At 41.9% G+C, this 16,912-nt stretch overlaps 1 protein-coding gene across 1 annotated transcript in view; it reads right to left on the bottom strand.

Moving 5' to 3' along the window:
* The window catches only part of ENPP1 (ectonucleotide pyrophosphatase/phosphodiesterase 1), a 71,473-nt gene that overhangs the window by 19,721 nt on the left and 34,840 nt on the right, over positions 1-16,912 (bottom strand). The window contains exons 8-16 of the mRNA XM_084827536.1: positions 15,837-15,956; positions 9,950-10,059; positions 9,430-9,495; positions 7,859-7,931; positions 6,932-7,040; positions 5,452-5,583; positions 3,633-3,664; positions 2,983-3,110; positions 2,130-2,199 (exon numbers count right to left, since the gene is read on the bottom strand). Of these exons, the coding sequence (XP_084683662.1) occupies positions 2,130-2,199; positions 2,983-3,110; positions 3,633-3,664; positions 5,452-5,583; positions 6,932-7,040; positions 7,859-7,931; positions 9,430-9,495; positions 9,950-10,059; positions 15,837-15,956 (840 nt within the window). The remainder of the gene's footprint in view (positions 1-2,129; positions 2,200-2,982; positions 3,111-3,632; positions 3,665-5,451; positions 5,584-6,931; positions 7,041-7,858; positions 7,932-9,429; positions 9,496-9,949; positions 10,060-15,836; positions 15,957-16,912) is intronic.

The following is a 16,912-nucleotide window of genomic DNA, read 5'->3' as shown; positions in this document are numbered from 1 at the left end:
CCAGCATCAGGGTCTTTTCCAGAGAGTTTTCTCTTCGCATTAGGTGGCCAAAATATTGGAGCTTCAGCTTCAGTATCTGTCCTTCCAATGAGCAGTCAGGGTTGATTTCCTTTAGGATAGACTGATTTGACCTCCTTGCAGTCCAGGGGACTCGTAAGAGTCTTCTCCAGCACCACAGTTCAAAAGCATCAATTCTTCGGGGCTCAGCCTTCCTTAGAGTCCAGCTCTCACAGCCATACATTACTACTGCGAAAACCATAGCTTTGATTAGACGGACCTTTGTCGGCAAGGTGATGTCTCTGCTTCTTACTATGCTGTCTAGGTTTGCCATCGCTTTCCTCCCAAGGAGCAAGCGTCTTTTAATTTCATGTCTACAGTCACCATCTGCGGTGATCTTGGAGCCCAAGAAAATAAAATCTGTCACTGCTTCCATTTCTTCCCCTTCCATATGCCAGGAAGTGATGGGGCCAGATGCCATGATCTTAGTTGTTTTAATGTTGAGTTTCAAACCAGCTTTTGCACTCTCCTCTTCACCCTCAACAAGAGGCTCTTTAGATCCTCTTCGCTTTCTGCCATTAGGGTGGTATCGTCTGCGTATCAGAGGTTGTTGATAATTCTCCCAGCAATCTTAATTCCGACCTGTGATTCATCCAACCCGGCATTTCTCATGATGTACTCTGCATATAAGTTAAATAAGCAGGGTGACAATATGCAGCCTTGTCGTACTCCTTTCCCAATTTTGAACCACTCGGTTGTTCCATGTCTGGTTCTTACTGTTGCTTCTTGACCCTCGTACAGGTTTCTCAGGAGACAGGTATTTAGCTCTTTCCAAAAATCATGCTTTCAAGTACTATTGCAACCTGCACAGATAACCAATTCAAGATATAATGGAGATCTCTGTGATCTAGCCAGAAGCTGCTCTATTCATCAGAAATCAAGCAGGAAGCGCTAACAGCCTAGATCCTAGAGCACGGTGTTGAACCTCTTTCAGCTTAAGGGCTGAAATCCATCTCAGAGAAGCTCTCGGGGTCTGCATTCCAGTGGTGGGTGGTGCTGAAGGCAAAAGGGGCAGGGCCAAGAATACAAGCATATTTTAGCTTAAAACTCTTACTAAGCCTTAGGAGAGGCATCTCAACTTTTTAGAATGGGGAAAATCGCAAAGGCCAGGAAACTGCCAAATGATTGGCAGTCGGAGAAAGGGGTGGGGCGGGGAAGGGGGCATGCCCATCTGGGGAACCTTAGAGGGCCGGACTAGGATCTCAGATGGGCCTCTTATACTTGAAAGGGATCTGTGACCTATAGATTTGGCCAGTCTGCTCTGTAGATGTACAGAAGAGTGAATGTTGGGTTACCCAGTCTCATCCCATCTCAGCCCAGTCCCAGCTCACAAAAAGGAAGAGATGGCAAATTAAAGGAAAATAAATGCCACTACTCTGGCTTTGGCTGATTAAAATGAGCATGTTTCATTTCTTTAATACAACATGGAAAGTACCAAAAGAGGGAGGGGGCAGGTTAGCACACTTGCTGTCAAGGCTCAGGACTTCTTCTGAACCACTTCAGAATGCAGGGGGAGGGCAGCTGCATATTAAAAATTCCCTGTGTTCGAAAAGCCAGCATATCAGTAACAACAGTTCCCACCTAGCTTTGTCTCTGATGTGCTCCTTTTCTATGTGAGAGATCTTTATTTACCTAGGGACAGCATTCTTCTTACATAAATTTGTCACCTGCAACCACAAGAGCAAGACATGGTGCCTTTTTCTAAAATACATTGATTAGATCTCAGGTGACTTCCTGCAATGATCCACTGAAAAGAAAAATCTTGAGAGATTTCCTTTTCAGAAGAAAAACAAGCAACTAAGTGGGGAGGAAACAGCCTTGGTGGTCCCTTACCAAGCTCCCAGTCCCATATAACACAGATAAGTGGAATGAGCATGAATAAGGGGGACAGAATCCCAGCAGGTAAGCAGACGTGAGGAATGTCAGTGGCCAGGCTGGCCCGGCTCGAGTGAGAAACACAGAGACCCAAAAATGGAGGACCATGCTTGATCCTGGCATCTTCTTTAAAGTTCACCAAACCTACTCAGGCTCCTTAGATGGCTTGGAAGGACACAGAGGGGGGTCCTACTTACCTGCATATTTGCAAATACATTATCTGACCCGTGGAATCCACCGGTGCAATACTTGATTTCAGGGGGCATCCTACAAAACACAGACATTAATATGTAATAACAGTGCCTGCCAGAATATATTATAGAAAAACCTTGACTAGTTCAACCTCCTCCTTTTTGGCTTTCCTCTTTCACATTTCAGTCCTTTCACCACTACCCAAATCAGCTCTGCCAAATTCATTCACCTCTCCCATTGCTTAGCCCGTGTGATGCCCCTTCTCAGATCTCTTCAGTGGCTTCCATATCAGCACAAACTCTTTGTCCAATCCCTTAAGGTTGTCCTATCCAGCAAAATTCAGCCTCAAGATCCTGCAGAGTTCCATCTGGCCGCAAAATGGCAACAGGCCTTCTCTGTGGTGGCACCCTCCCTTTGGAATGACCACCCCTCTACGATGTATCAGGCACTGACGATCATGTGCCTCCGATGATTATTAAAAAAAATAGTTATTTACCCTGGCTTTTCCCAGCCATTAACTTTTCTGAATGTTTTTGTGATTTCATAATGATATATCATTTTATAATTTGCTGTAAACTGCTTCAGGATTTTTAAAATGGGAAGCGATATACAAATATTCTAAAATAAATAAATAATAAATAAAATCCAGGGAAAAGAAAAGACGACTATTCACTTTGGATTTCTGTACAAGACTAGGCTAAAAACAAATATCATTTGCTCCCACTTAAGAGAAATGATTAGAAAACATGGAAACATACCTTCTGTGCCATGGCATAGGAATGAAACAATGTGCTGATGTGTGGGTAGATTTAATAATGTTAATCTTTTATAACCAGGGATGAAAAAGCAGTAACTTACCGAGCAAGTTGCCACTGCTGGTCCATATAAAAATTCACTTGTTCAATCCGGTCGTTCTTGGCATAATGAAATCGCTTGGGGAGCAGGTGCTTCATGTATGCCTTGAAATGTTGATCTGGGACCAAGCACTGAAATGTTGAAATTAAGATCCATATTTCATCATAATGCTATGCTTGCAAATTGCAAGTGTTCTCATATAGCTAAACTCTTGAGTGGATTCTATAGAAAACCTCAATGTAGTCTTTTGATGCCACCTCCTCTTTCTGGTTCTCTCCCCCCCCCCCATACATGCATGCACACACACCACAGACCACCCCATACATACCCCACACCACAGCATGGGGCCTCTTCCATGTAATCTAATCTCATGCTTCTGGGATGAAATCCCACATGGGCAGGCCTGACAGTGTGGGTGTTTCCCAACTCACCACCAGTCTGTTGGGAGTGCCAGTGTCAATCACGTCAGATTCGCACACTACTTTCTAGCAGCATGGGATTATGCAATGAAGAAGCAGCTCCCACGTTGCTGGATGTGTGTGACAAGGGGCCAGGATATATCAAATCAAGATGGGCAAACAAACTCTATATCTGATAAAAAAAGTTTGTAGCTAAAAGCCGTTGACAGGGAAGAAAGTAATGGCAATACTTACTGTAAGGTTTCTGACAATGCCTTCATAATCAACTGGAAGAGTTAGATGAAATAATTAGTTACCTGAAGGTTGAAAGAAAAATGAAAATAAAGGACTTCCTAATAAGTAATGGTTATGTAAATATTGCACAATCTTCCTTTATGAAGTAATTAGCCTCTTTTTTGCCACAGGCTAATCACTATCAGAAGTAACTCTGTATCACACGACACAGCACAGGGATGCCCTAGGCCAGTTTAGACAGGGCTATGCTGGCAGCAAGCTGGCTTGGCTGAAAAAATTCCCCAGTCTTATATTTAACAGTCAACTGTCTTGAATAGTAAGATATTTTTGAGTGCTCAATACAGTGGTTAAACCAGTAGAAGGAACTGTCAACTTCCTAGAAAGTACTCAAGATTTGCACCAAGAAGTTGTTATCTGATCATGGTCTTGGGTATATACTCATACAGTTTAATTGCTTTAGAATGAATGTACTCTATATTTTTAACACAGAAATTAATTGCAGCCTAAAAAAGAAAGTTAAGAGACTTTAGTCCATGATATTGTTGACGTGGGGGCATTCTGACTAACCCCAGGTCCTAACAGGGGTTGTCAAAGTCTGACGGAAAGATCTCTCTCTCTCTCTCTCTCTCTCTCTCTCTCTCATTCTCTCTCTCTCTCTCTGCCCCTCCAGCTGACCTTTGTTCCTGAATTCATCTTTCTCCCACAGAAGTGAATCCTTTCTAATAAGTATATGTACACAGATTAACTTTCAAGTGGCTCCCAGCAATGATCAACTGTAAAAAAAAAATCTTGGGGAATGTCCTTTACAGAGAAAAACCCTTAAAATGCTCTGATTATATTATAATAGTATAATGGATTATGTTCCCAGACAGATGATGAGTAAGATGAAGCAGAATGAATTCCAATTCAGTTTGAGCAAAAGTATATATCTGGCATGGGTTTCTCAAACCAACATGGCACTGCCAGTGTGCAAAGTGCTGATGGGCTGGGGAGAATTTTCAGGGAAGAAACAGTGAGCAGAAAGGGGATGCTTAACCCTTCCCCACAAATCACTTTTCCCTCAGCAACTCTTCTCCTGAGTAATTCTCTCTCAGACAGGATTTGCAAAACTTGTTTGAAAATTAACTATAGAAAAGCAGACGGTCGGGGGGGGGGGGCGAGAGAAACTACAGATAGATGAAAAGAAGTACATGGGAATGTATTAAGGACTACCTCTCCTTTCCATTGCTTCTTCCTCGCAAAGCCCCCATCAGCCACCCAGCTTTGCATACTGGGGGTAAACATGGGATAGGGAATCTTGCGCTTGCCATTGAACATGTAAGTTCTGCCTTTAAACTGACAGACCCACTGAATAGAGATCAGATGTCAAGTTTTGCATAACCATAACCACTCTTAAATGTTTCTGCCTCCAGATCCATTTGACCTTGACTTGAGATGCTGACAACTGTTCAGATCCACTGATCTCATTAGAAAAGACCATGTGGCCACGTCCACTGGCAAAGCAGTAGCATCTTTATGTTGTGCATGTGTGTGTTTTATCTCTCAGACATCATGTAACAGAGCAAAGTTCAGGTGCCATCGTGTGTTATTATATAACTAAATCTTTGAAGCATTTCAGATGCAGATCATAAATGTAATCTTTTATTTCTTTTAGTTTCCATTTTTATCCTGCTCTTTCTCCATTCATAAGGAACCAAAGGTCAAAGGACTGAAGCAGGGAGAGTATTTTGCTGTTGGTAGGACCATTATCTCAATTGGTATAATTTAAAACCTATAAAATATACAAGAAGTAATGCAAATTAGTCTAGCAGTTACATACAAGAGAAATACTCATCTGGCACATTTTGGGGTCTTAAGCGAGCTGCAGGGCCAGGTACTACAATCAAATCTTCAACACTATCCAAGTATGTACTCAAGTATGCTGCTTTGCTGCAGCTAGCTGTTTCCATCCCTTCAAAGAAAAAGAAAAAAAGAAATTTAAGAAATAGTAGTTCACAGATACTTTTTTTTAATACGGCGAGGAAACAAAGCTCACCAGGTGTAACAACTACCTGCAAGAAACCAACATCTAAGTCAGGGGTACGGAATCACTTTTAGCCCAAAAGCCAAATTCAATTTTATAGAAGCTTTCAGGGGCTGCATTCTGGTGGTGGGCGGGGCTAAAAATACCAAAAGGGGCAGGGCTAAAAAAAACACCAAAAATACCAGCATATTATAGCTTAAAGCTCTTCCTACCAGAAACTAAGCCTTAGGAGGGGCATTTCAACCTTTTAGAATGTGGGAAAAAAGCTACACAACAGCCAGGAGACCACCAAACAATCAGCGGTCACGGGCAGAAGGCTGTGGCCATTTGGGGAACCTTACAGCAAAAAAAAAAGTTCAAACACACGTTCCAAAAATACTTTCATGTGATCCAAAGACTATGAGTGCTACCAGACAAGGCTTACATCCTGCAATTGCCCTACCTCATTCACCAAATTTTACAACGAATTGGGGGGGGGGGGGCGGGGAGAGAGAAAGACAGAGAGAGAAAGAGAGATGATGTCATCTTCCATTTTTAACCCTCTCCTCTTTTCACACTGTTTCTTCCACCTATTTTCTTACAGGAAAAATATCCATTAAGGAGGAAAAGATAGAACACGTGCACAATACCTTTTGATTTGTAGTGCTGGAGCCCTCTGTCTGGAAGCACCCCAAACCTTTAGTGTATAAATTTCTCATATGCAGAATTTATCTAAAATTTGATTCATGCTTCAGGTCAGCATATGTAAGTCATTGGCTATGAGATAGGCGGGAATGGTGTTTCTCCCTTCTCCTCCTGATGTATCGAGTAACTGACCGTAGTAGACGAAACAGACAAGCTGTACAAGAGTGATTTTCCGGTTCGATTATGATAATTAACTTAATAAAGCTGAGCGTCTGGGGGTTATAGTTATGGTAACATTTTTTATCCCACTGACGAAGGCCCTTGGGGTTGAAATACATCTGGGACAAGTTGATGTGTATTAGTATAACCTACTATATGATTATTATAAATCAGGGATTTTACTGTGCTTTTGGACTGTTGATTTTTTGGGGGTACAATTCTATATGGTTTGTTATATAATTAAATTTTTATAACTACTTTTTACACTGTATTACAGATTAGTTATTTCATCTATTTTTTATTAAAATCTATTTAATGGTAGCTCCATCCTAATTTTCCGCTTTACAAACTCTCTTAAACCCATTTTGCTTTGTGTGTTGATTTTAGTTTAAGATAAATCCTTAATTAATATTTGCAATTTAAATGAGCTTACCATGATCAGAAAGCAGAATAACGTTAATGCAATTGTGCAGTTTCATTTGCTTAAGACCATCCATCAGCAACCCAACCATCTTGTCCACTCTCTGCAATGCAAGAATGACCTGCAAAACGCATAATTTAACATTAACATACATGTTGAACACAGAAATTAACAGGTAACATACATGCTAATGGGTGGTCCCTCCACAACTGGTGTCCCTCCACAAAAAACATAAATTAACAGGTAACATACATGCTAATGGGTGGTCCCTCAACAACTGGTGTCCTTCTGATGGAAGGCATCTTTCAGTGGAATGGGAAGGGAGTGATTTTCAGCGATTCCTTCTCCCTCTGCAGTCCCTGCCTCCTCAAATCTGCTTCAGAGGGTTGGGGGCCCTTCAGAACAGTGTGAAAGGTGGCACGGGGTGCTGTAGGGAGAGGGGAATCACCAATCAGATACACCCAATGGCTCTTGATGTTTTCAGCAGCAAGTTGCTAATATTAAATAACTTTTACTGCTGGGCCTGTGATCGCACTACTGATGACCCACAACTTTATGTGGAGGTAACTAATGCTGGATGGCTGTCTAATCGGCACTATAGTTGAAATGAGTAACCATCAGTGAATATCTGTGCTTACATAGGGACTGTCCATAAGAAAAAGCCCATTGAGATAAATGGAGATTTACACAGGTATTTAGGGAAGCTTCACAACTATGGTCAAAGGACGATATGCTTTATTTTTGATAATGATAAGATGTTTTAAGTTTTAGGCTAATAGACATTCATACACATATTGTTCTTAAAAAGCTACTGGTGTGAGGGGCTCATTAGCTTCCAATCAAACACATATTTAATAATAATAATAATAATACCCACATCCTTGGACCACTATGGAACTTAATTTAAAATCAAAACAGATATAATATCAAGTTACTCACTTCACTGCTGATTGGTCCAAACCTGTGACCTGAGGAATCTGGTTCTTCTAAATACAGAGTGTAAAAGTGTGGTCTATATCAAACAGCATCAAAATTTTAATATTTTACATATAAATTGAAAGAAATGTGAAAATATTTAAATTCAAGGTAATTCATCAGAAATAATTATGCATTAAAAAACACAACTAGCGCTTTTACAGCACTTTACATAATGGGACGTATCCAATTTGTCACTACTGCCAATGGAAATTTACATTGTTCATTAGTGATTTCTAGCACAATACCAATAGTGTGTGCTGGCATGACCAGTCTCACCAGCAAACACTACTGGTGTTGTGTTAGAGGTTGCTTGCACTGGCACAATGTAATTTACTTTTGCAGTAGTGTTGAATAGTGCCCAATATATCTGTGCTACAATAGATGTATATTAGAAAGCTGGTGTACTGTAGTGGCTGAGAGACTGAGCTATGAAACAGGAAGTCCCTGGTTGAATCTTGCCTCTGTCATAGGTGGCCTTAGTTTGCAGTCTTACCTACAATACAGGGGATTATAATGCTGACCTACTTTACAGGGTCATTGTAAAGATTAAAAGTAGATAATGCACGTAAAGCACTTTGGACATTTAAAAGTATGATATAAATGTCATTGCCATTTATTTATTTGTATTTATTTTTTATCAATTTTTATTAAGTTTCAACAAAACAAAACTAACAAAAAACAGGAACAGACAATTTAAAAAAAGAAAAAAATCACTTTAAAGGTCTCAGTTTCAAATATATTTGGTCTGCTTTTATTGAAGTTTATGTTGTTATTTACCATCACGTCACATATACCTATATACTGTGCCACCCACTTTCTATTATGCGAAGGTTTATGCCACAATAAATACATTAACTCTTGAAGGTGCTACAAAACTCTTTGCTGTTTTCGCTGCAATAGACTAATATGACTACCCTTCTGAAAACTGTGCATTATTATTAACTGAAGGAAAAACAATAAATATTCGTGGCCCTTAAGTACATGCAGCCTAATTTACCACAGGACACTTTGTTATTTTTGCTATCACAGACAAACACAGCTACATTTCTAACACAACTATGCTTCTGGAGTTATTAACTGAATAAACATATTACAAGGAGTTTAAGATTCTTAGCTCAGAAGCAGGCCTAATTTGGCAGTATTACTAAAATGCACAGCAGCATGTAGAGATAAATATAAAGGCTTGGCTTCAGAGGAACCCAGCTCATGGGATACTCCCACTTGCGGAAGGGTATAAGCAATTTTCATCTATTTCCCCTTCTCTGGCACCCCCGCTCCAAATCTACTCTGAATGGCTGGGGAGAGCCTCCAGAACAGTGTGAAAAGTTGTGCAAGGGATTGCAGAAGGAAGTGGGAATCAGTGAAAATTGCTTCCTCCCTTCTGTCAGCAGGAGTCTCTGCAGGATATGATATCCTTCTGTTCACAGAAGAGCAAGAATGGATCCAAACCAAATAGTATTCAAGTTAACCATTATTGTTCTTGTTTTCTAATATTCTAAACACAAGTATAACTTTGAAAATGTTGTATTTACCTTTCCTCTTCTGGTAACTCTAGCCATCTAAGAAGCGTTACTACTCTTTCTTCAAATGGTATTGATCTAAATCAGAAAACACAATAAAAACTTTAACTCAGAAAATCTGTGATGGATGGATGAATGGATGGATGGAAGGAAGGGGGGAAAGCTGCCAAAGGGAGGGAGAGAGAGTGATGCTGGAGAGAAAGAAGGAAAGAAAGAAGAGCCAAAGAGAGAAAAAGAGAGTGTGTGCAAGAGGAAGGAAGGAAGGAAGGAAGGAAGGAAGGAAGGAAGGAAGGAATACCAGAGAGAGAAAAGGAAAGAAAAACAGCCAGAGAGGGAGAGAGAAGGGGACACTCCTAATATTTTATGTAATCCACCCCCACATCCTCCTACAGCAGTTGATTTGTGGTGGTGCCTAGGGCACTTTTTTAAAATGCCAAATGTGCCCATGTATCCAAAACAGTTGGAGACCTCTGACATAATGTCTTTAGTTCTTCTTTCATTAATTGCTGTTCCTCAGTTTACAAAGTCTCACCCATTGTATAATTTGTAGATATTTGGAAAACTTCCATTAACGTTGACATCTGAGCCAGGCCAGAAGTATGAAGCAGATTTCAACCCTTGATACATAGCTGTCAGCCAAATCTGTACAAAAAGACAAATAATTGTTACTTGTGAATTATTTCTATTGATGGATTTGGTGGAATACAGTTTGCTGCTTCAAAAAGGGTTTCCTGGATTTTTGCCGGCCAACACTTTTCTTCTTCCAGGTTGTTCAAACCTAACAAATATATGCAATTGCGTAACTATTGGGAGAACAATATTCTGCATTGTCCTTGTACTATCCCTCTTACAGTATAGTGTAAGTTTTATTTATTGCTTGATTATTCAGTAAAAAAACTTATTTTAAAAGGCTACTCCCAGCCACACAAGAAGCTGTCTTAGACCCATCCAGCCCAGTAGCCCTCCCAAGGGTCTTTCATATGACCTGCTACCTTCTAAGTGGAGATGCTGAAGACTGAATCTGGGACTTTCAAGGATTCCTCTGCTCCTTAGGGATTTCAGCATTCATGTTGATAATCTCTCTGACTCAGCTGCCTCCCATTTCCTCTCTCTTTCCTTTCCCTTTGACCTTCAGCTCTGGACAGACTGCACCACACACTGCTTTGGGCACTGTTTTGGTCTTGTATTCACAAAGAACTGGAATGTTTCTGACTTTTCTGCAGCCAAACCCCCTGCATGTTCTGCCTCTTCCTCCTTTCATGATCTCTAGTCAATTCATTGGGAAAGGAGTATGACAAGGCTGTATATTGTCGCCCTGCTTATTTAATTTATATGCAGAGTATATCATGAGAAATGCCAGGTTGGATGAATCACAGGTCGGAATTAAGATTGCCGGGAGAATTATCAACAACCTCAGATACGCAGATGATACCACCCTAATGGCAGAAAGCGAAGAGGATCTAAAGAGCTTCTTGTTGAGGGTGAAAATGGAGAGTGCAAAAGCTGGTTTGAAACTCAACATTAAAACAACTAAGATCATGGCATCTGGCCCCATCACTTCCTGGCATATAGAAGGGGAAGAAATGGAAGCAGTGACAGATTTTATTTTCTTGGGCTCCAAGATCACCGCAGACAGTAACTGTAGCCATGAAATTAAAAGACACTTGCTCCTTGAGAGGAAAGCTATGGCAAACCTAGACAGCATAGTAAGAAGCAGAGACATCACCTTGCCGACAAAGAATCATATAATCAAAGCTATGGTTTTCCCAGTAGTAACGTATGGCTGTGAGAGCTGGACTATAAGGAAGGCTGAGCGCCGAAGAACTGATGCCTTCGAACTGTGGTGATAGAGAACACTCTTATGCGAAGAGAAAACTCACTGGAAAAGACCCTGATGCTAGGAAAGATTGAAGGCAAAAGGAGAAGGGGACGGCAGAGGATGAGATGGCTAGATAGCATCACTGATGCAATGAATATGAACCTGAGCACACTCTGGGAGAGAGTGCAGGACAGGAAGGCCTGGCGTGCTATGGGGTCACGAAGAGTCGGACACGACTGAACGACTGAACAACAACAACAACAAGACAATTCATCCAATAGTGCTCTCAGAAGCATTATCCTCTCTTCCATATTGCTCCTCTGCCTCCCGGTTCCTCTGTTTGTTTCCCCTGTGCAAAATTTTAGATCGTAAGCTCCTCAGAACAGGGGCCTGTCCTCTTATACTCTGGACAGCATATGATGGAGCTATATTTAACTATATGGACATAATAATAATAATTATACTAATAATAACCCCTTCATGGATCACTGCCTTGTTGTGGCGAAGGGGCTTGCGTAACTCAGTGAAGCCATAAGCTATGCCGTGCAGGGCCACCCAAGCGGACGGGTAATGGCAGAGAGTTCTGACAAAATGTGGTCCACTGGAGAAGGAAATGGCAACCCACTCCAGTATTCTTGCCAAGAAAACCCCATGGAACGTATCACAAGGCTAAAAAATATGATGCCAGAAGATGAGCCCCTCAGGTCGGAAGGTGTCCAATATACTACTGGGGAAGAGCAGAGGGTATTTCCAAGTAGTGCCAGAAAGAGTGAAGTGGCTGGGCCAAAGCCAAAAGGACACTCAGCTGTGGATGTGTCTGGTGGTGAAAAGAAAATCCAATGCTGTAAAGAACAATATTGTTTAGGAACCTGGAATGTAAGGTCAATGAATCAAGGTAAGCTGGAGGTGGTCAAACATGAGATGGTAAGATTGAACATCGACATCTTGGCAATCAACAAACTAAAATGGACAGGCATGGGCGAATTTAATTCAGGTGACCATTATATCTACTACTGTGGGCAAGAATCCCTTAGAAGAAATGGAGTAGCACTCATAGTCAACAAAAGGGTGGGAAAAGCAGTACTGGGGTACAATCTCAAAAACAATAGAATGATCTCAGTACGAATCCAAGGCAAACCATTCAACATCACAGTAATTCAAGTCTATGCCCCAACCACTGATGCCGAAGAAGCTGAGGTTGATTGGTTCTATGAAGACCTACAACACCTTCTAGAACTAACACCAAAAAAAATGTCCTCTTCATCATATGGGATTGGAATGCTAAAGTAGGAAGTCAAGAAATCACCAGGATAACAGGCAAGCATGGCCTTGGTGTACAAAATGAAGCAGGACAAAGGCTAATAGAGTTTTGCCAAGAGAACACGCTGATCATAGGAAACACTCTTTTCCAACAGCACAAGAGGCGACTCTACACATGGACATCACCAGATGGTCAATATCGAAATCAGATTGGTTATGTCCTTTGCAGCCAAAGATGGAGAAGCTCTATACAGTCAGTAAAAACAAGACCTGGAGCTGACTGTGGCTCAGATCATGAGCTTCTTGTTGCAAAATTTCAGCTTAAATTGAGGAACGTAGGGAAAACCATTAAACCATTCAGGTATGAACTAAATCATCTCCCTTATGAATATACAGTGGAGGTGACAAATAGATTTAAGGGATTAGACCTGATAGACAGAGTGCCTAAGGAACTCTGGACGGAGGTCCGTAACATTGTTCAGGAGGCAGCAACTCAATCCATCCCAAAGAAAAAGAAATGCAAGAAAGCCAAGTGGCTGTCTGATGAGGCTTTACAAGTAGCTGAGGAAAGAAGGGAAGCGAAAAGCAAGGGAGAAAGGGGAAGATATATCCAACTGAATGCAGAGTTCCAGAGAATAGCAAGGAGAGACAAGAAGGCCTTCTTAAATGAACAATGCAAAGAAATTGAGGAAAACAACAGAATGGGAAAGACTAGAGATCTCTTCAAGAAAATCGGAAATATCAAGGGAACATTTTGTGCAAAGACAGGCATGATAAAGGACAAAGAAGGCAGGGACCTAACAGAAGCAGATGAGATTAAGAAGAGGTGGAAAGAATACACAGAAGAACTATACAGGAAAGATCTGAATGTCCCTGATAGCCATGATAGTGCGGTCACTGAACATGAGCCGGACATCCTCAAGAGTGAAGTCAAGTAGGCCTTAGGAAGCGTTACTAACAACAAAGCTAGCGGAGATGACAGTATTTCAGCTGAGCTATTTAAAATACTAAAAGATGATGCTGTTGAAGTGCTGCGCTCAATATGCCAACAAATTTGGAACACTCAACAGTGGCCACAAGACTGGAAAAGGTCAGTTTACATTCCAATTCCAAAGAAGGGCAACGCCAAAGTGTTTTCAAACTACCGTACAAATTGCGCTCATTTCACATGCCAGCAAGGTGATGCTCAAAATCCTACAAGCTAGGCTTCAGCAGTATGTGAACCGAGAACTACCAGAAGTACAAGCTGGGTTTCGAAGAGGCAGAGGAACTAGAGATCAAATCGCCAACGTTCGCTGGATCATGGAGAAAGCAAGAGAATTCCAGAAAAATGTCTATTTCTGCTTCATTGACTATGCTAAAGCCTCTGATTGTGTGGATCACAACAAACTGTGGGAAATTCTGAAAGAGATGGGGGTACCAGACCACCTTACCTGTCTCCTGAGAAATTTGTATGAGGGTCAAGAAGCAACAGTAAGAACCAGACATGGAACAACCAATTGGTTCAAAATTGGGCTAGAGCATCTGTATTCCAGCTTTTAGCATTTCACTCTCAAGACAGCATCCAACATATAACAATAAAACCAAAACAAACAATAACACTGATAAAATCACATACAATAATAGTGGCAACAACAAACAGATAGCAGCATAAGAAGCAGCATCGTTGAGATAAAAACCTTAACAGATGAGTGGAAACCAAAACTCATAAAATAAATTTTCCTTCAGTGCTCAGACAAACAGCAGGATTGTTTTGATGTGGAACCTGAAAATAGGAAATAGCCTGGAATAAAAGCTTCTTGGGAGGAAAGCTATGGCAAACCTGGACAGCATAGTAAGAAGCAGAGACATCACCTTGCTGACAAAGGTCTGTCTAATCAATGCTATGGTTTTCCCAGTAGTAACGTATGGCTGTGAGACCTGGATTATAAGGAAGGCTGAGCTGCGAATAATTGATGCTTTCGAACTGTGGTGCTGGAGAAGACTCTTACGAGTCTCCTGGACTGCAAGGAGGTCAAATCAATCAATCCTAAAGGAAATCAACCCTGAGTGCTCACTGGAAGGACAGATACTGAAGCTGAAGCTCAAATATTTTGGCCACCTAATGTAGGAATGTCAGAGAATTCCACCACGGATTTCGGGGCGGCCAAATGCCAGTGCATTCGGCCCCCTGAAATCGGTGGCGGAATGGCCTGCCCCTCTGCCCCCCCAGGACAAGACTTACCTGGGGTGGATCTTCCGGGTGGCGGCGGCTCTGGCGGCGGCTCCGGTGGCACTTTGGTGGCGGTTCGGTGGCGGCGGCGGCGGCCGGTCTTCCAACCGGCTGCCGCCACCACCATTTCCAGTTAAAAAAAAAAAAGTCGTGATAGGCTACGTAAAGATTTACATAGCCTATCACGGCTAGGTTTTTTTTAAAAAAAGATGTGATAGGCTACGTAAATGTTTACGTAGCCTATCACGTCTGATTTTTTTAAAAAAAAACTCGCGCGTATGCAAATGGCGGCGGCTACGGCCGCCACCATTAGCGTTTCTTATTTTGGTACGTCTTAGTCTACGTAAATCTTGACGTAGACTAAGACGTGCCAAAATAAGGAACGCAAATGGCGGCGGCCGTGGCCGCTGCCATTTGCATATGCACGTTGTTGCTGTTGTTTTTAAGTCCGACGTGATAGGCTACGTAAACATTTACGTAGCCTATCACGGCTGACTGCAGGGACGCAAACAGCAGCGGCTACGGCCGCCGCCATTTGCGTCCCTGCTAGCCAGCGGCCGGATGTCCGGCTGCTGGCAGAGCCAGCCGGCGGCTCCGCAGAATCCCTGCGGAGCGGAGCCAGCTGGCCAGGATTCCAGGGGGAGGGACGGAACGCCTCCCCCCGGTGAGGATTCCGGGGGTAGGGACGGAACGCCTCCCCCCCACCATCAACATAATCCACGAATAGGTAAGTGACTTTCGTACATCCCTAACCTAATGCGAAGAGAAAACTCTCTGGAAAAGACCCTGATGCTGGGAAAGACTGAAGGCAAAAGGAGAAGGGGACGGCAGAGGATGAGATGGCTAGATAGCATCACCGATGCAATGAATATGGACTTGAGCACGCTCCGGGAGAGACCGCAGGACAGGAAGGCCTGGCGTGCTATGGTCCATGGGGTCACGAAGAGTTGGACACGACTGAACGACTGAACAACAACAATAATAGTAAATTCATACAAATACATATTAATCTAAAAGAGGTTCCACTTATATTAAGTAAAACAAAAACATATTATAAAGTTTAAAATCTCACTTCTTTGCATTGATATTAGCATATCTCATGGCAGTATACTTAAAAATAACACTTACTGGCTGTCCTTGGTACCACTCTGGGTTAAACTTTTCTGGATTTCTGAGTGTGAAGAAAGTATTTCTCTTTGGATCATACATTTTGTTATCCACTAGGCCATGGGATTCTGGGTAGAGGCCCTGCAAGTAAGATTGATTCATTATATATAGATCAATGTTGTTCTATTTCTGTCTGGGACATAAAACTGCATTTGGATAATAATGACTGGAGCTCCATCAAGCTTGCTCCTCATGAGCTAGGCTTAATGGACTACAATAGTGGTTTTCAAACTGTGTTCAACAAAATACTTTTGCTTACATTTACCTATCTCCCCCTGCAATGTGCAGCCTCAAAAGAGATGTGGGTGCTTTCTAATATATACTTTCTATTTACATAGGAGAAAAGTGAGTCCCAAGAGAGGTTAGGAGGTCATGCCCCTTAATGCAGAGGTGGGGAACCATTCTTAGCCTGAAGTCAAATTGGCCCTAGGCCAGGACTAGTGGGAAAGCATCACATTTCACTAACACAAATGCATAACACTTAGGAGTAATCCTTTGTTGGGATAAAAATCAGACTTGTTCTAAATGGTTGGTTCCAAGTCTCTTGACATACAGATTTTCAGGACTGGCTCTACACTCTACTTTTGCATCATCTTAGTTAGAGGTGGTTGTTACCCAGATGATGATCAGGTCCTTTTAGGTTATTAGACTAATAGGCTTTTACTTCAGGAATGGCATCCTCTGTGGAATCAGGATTTTAGGGAAACAGTGGACATTATGGATGCCAGAGAAATCCGCAACAGATTCAAATGAGTTTGGATTTCTATGAATCCAGCCTACAGATTCCACAGCGGACCAGGCTTTCTCTGAGTCATGTGGATTCCGCAGACTTGCGGACTGCTTTTTCACCTTGGGGAGCCGGAAGGGTATTTGTGCTAATGTGCACTAACTAATTTGCATTAGCGCAAGTGCACATTAGCAACTGCGCCAATGCAAAATAGTACTAATCCGAATTAGCACAAGCAGAACTAAATTCTGGTAAAAAGAAAAACAATTCCATCAATGAGCAGATGAAAGATGCCCTGACAATCTGCGAA

Source organism: Heloderma suspectum, chromosome 1 (genome assembly GCF_057233095.1).
Source record: "Heloderma suspectum isolate Gila_16-S chromosome 1, 16-S_ref, whole genome shotgun sequence".
NCBI classification, from domain to species: domain Eukaryota; kingdom Metazoa; phylum Chordata; class Lepidosauria; order Squamata; family Helodermatidae; genus Heloderma; species Heloderma suspectum.
Note: the sequence above shows the minus strand (reverse complement) of the source record. Positions and strands in the feature narration are given on the sequence as shown.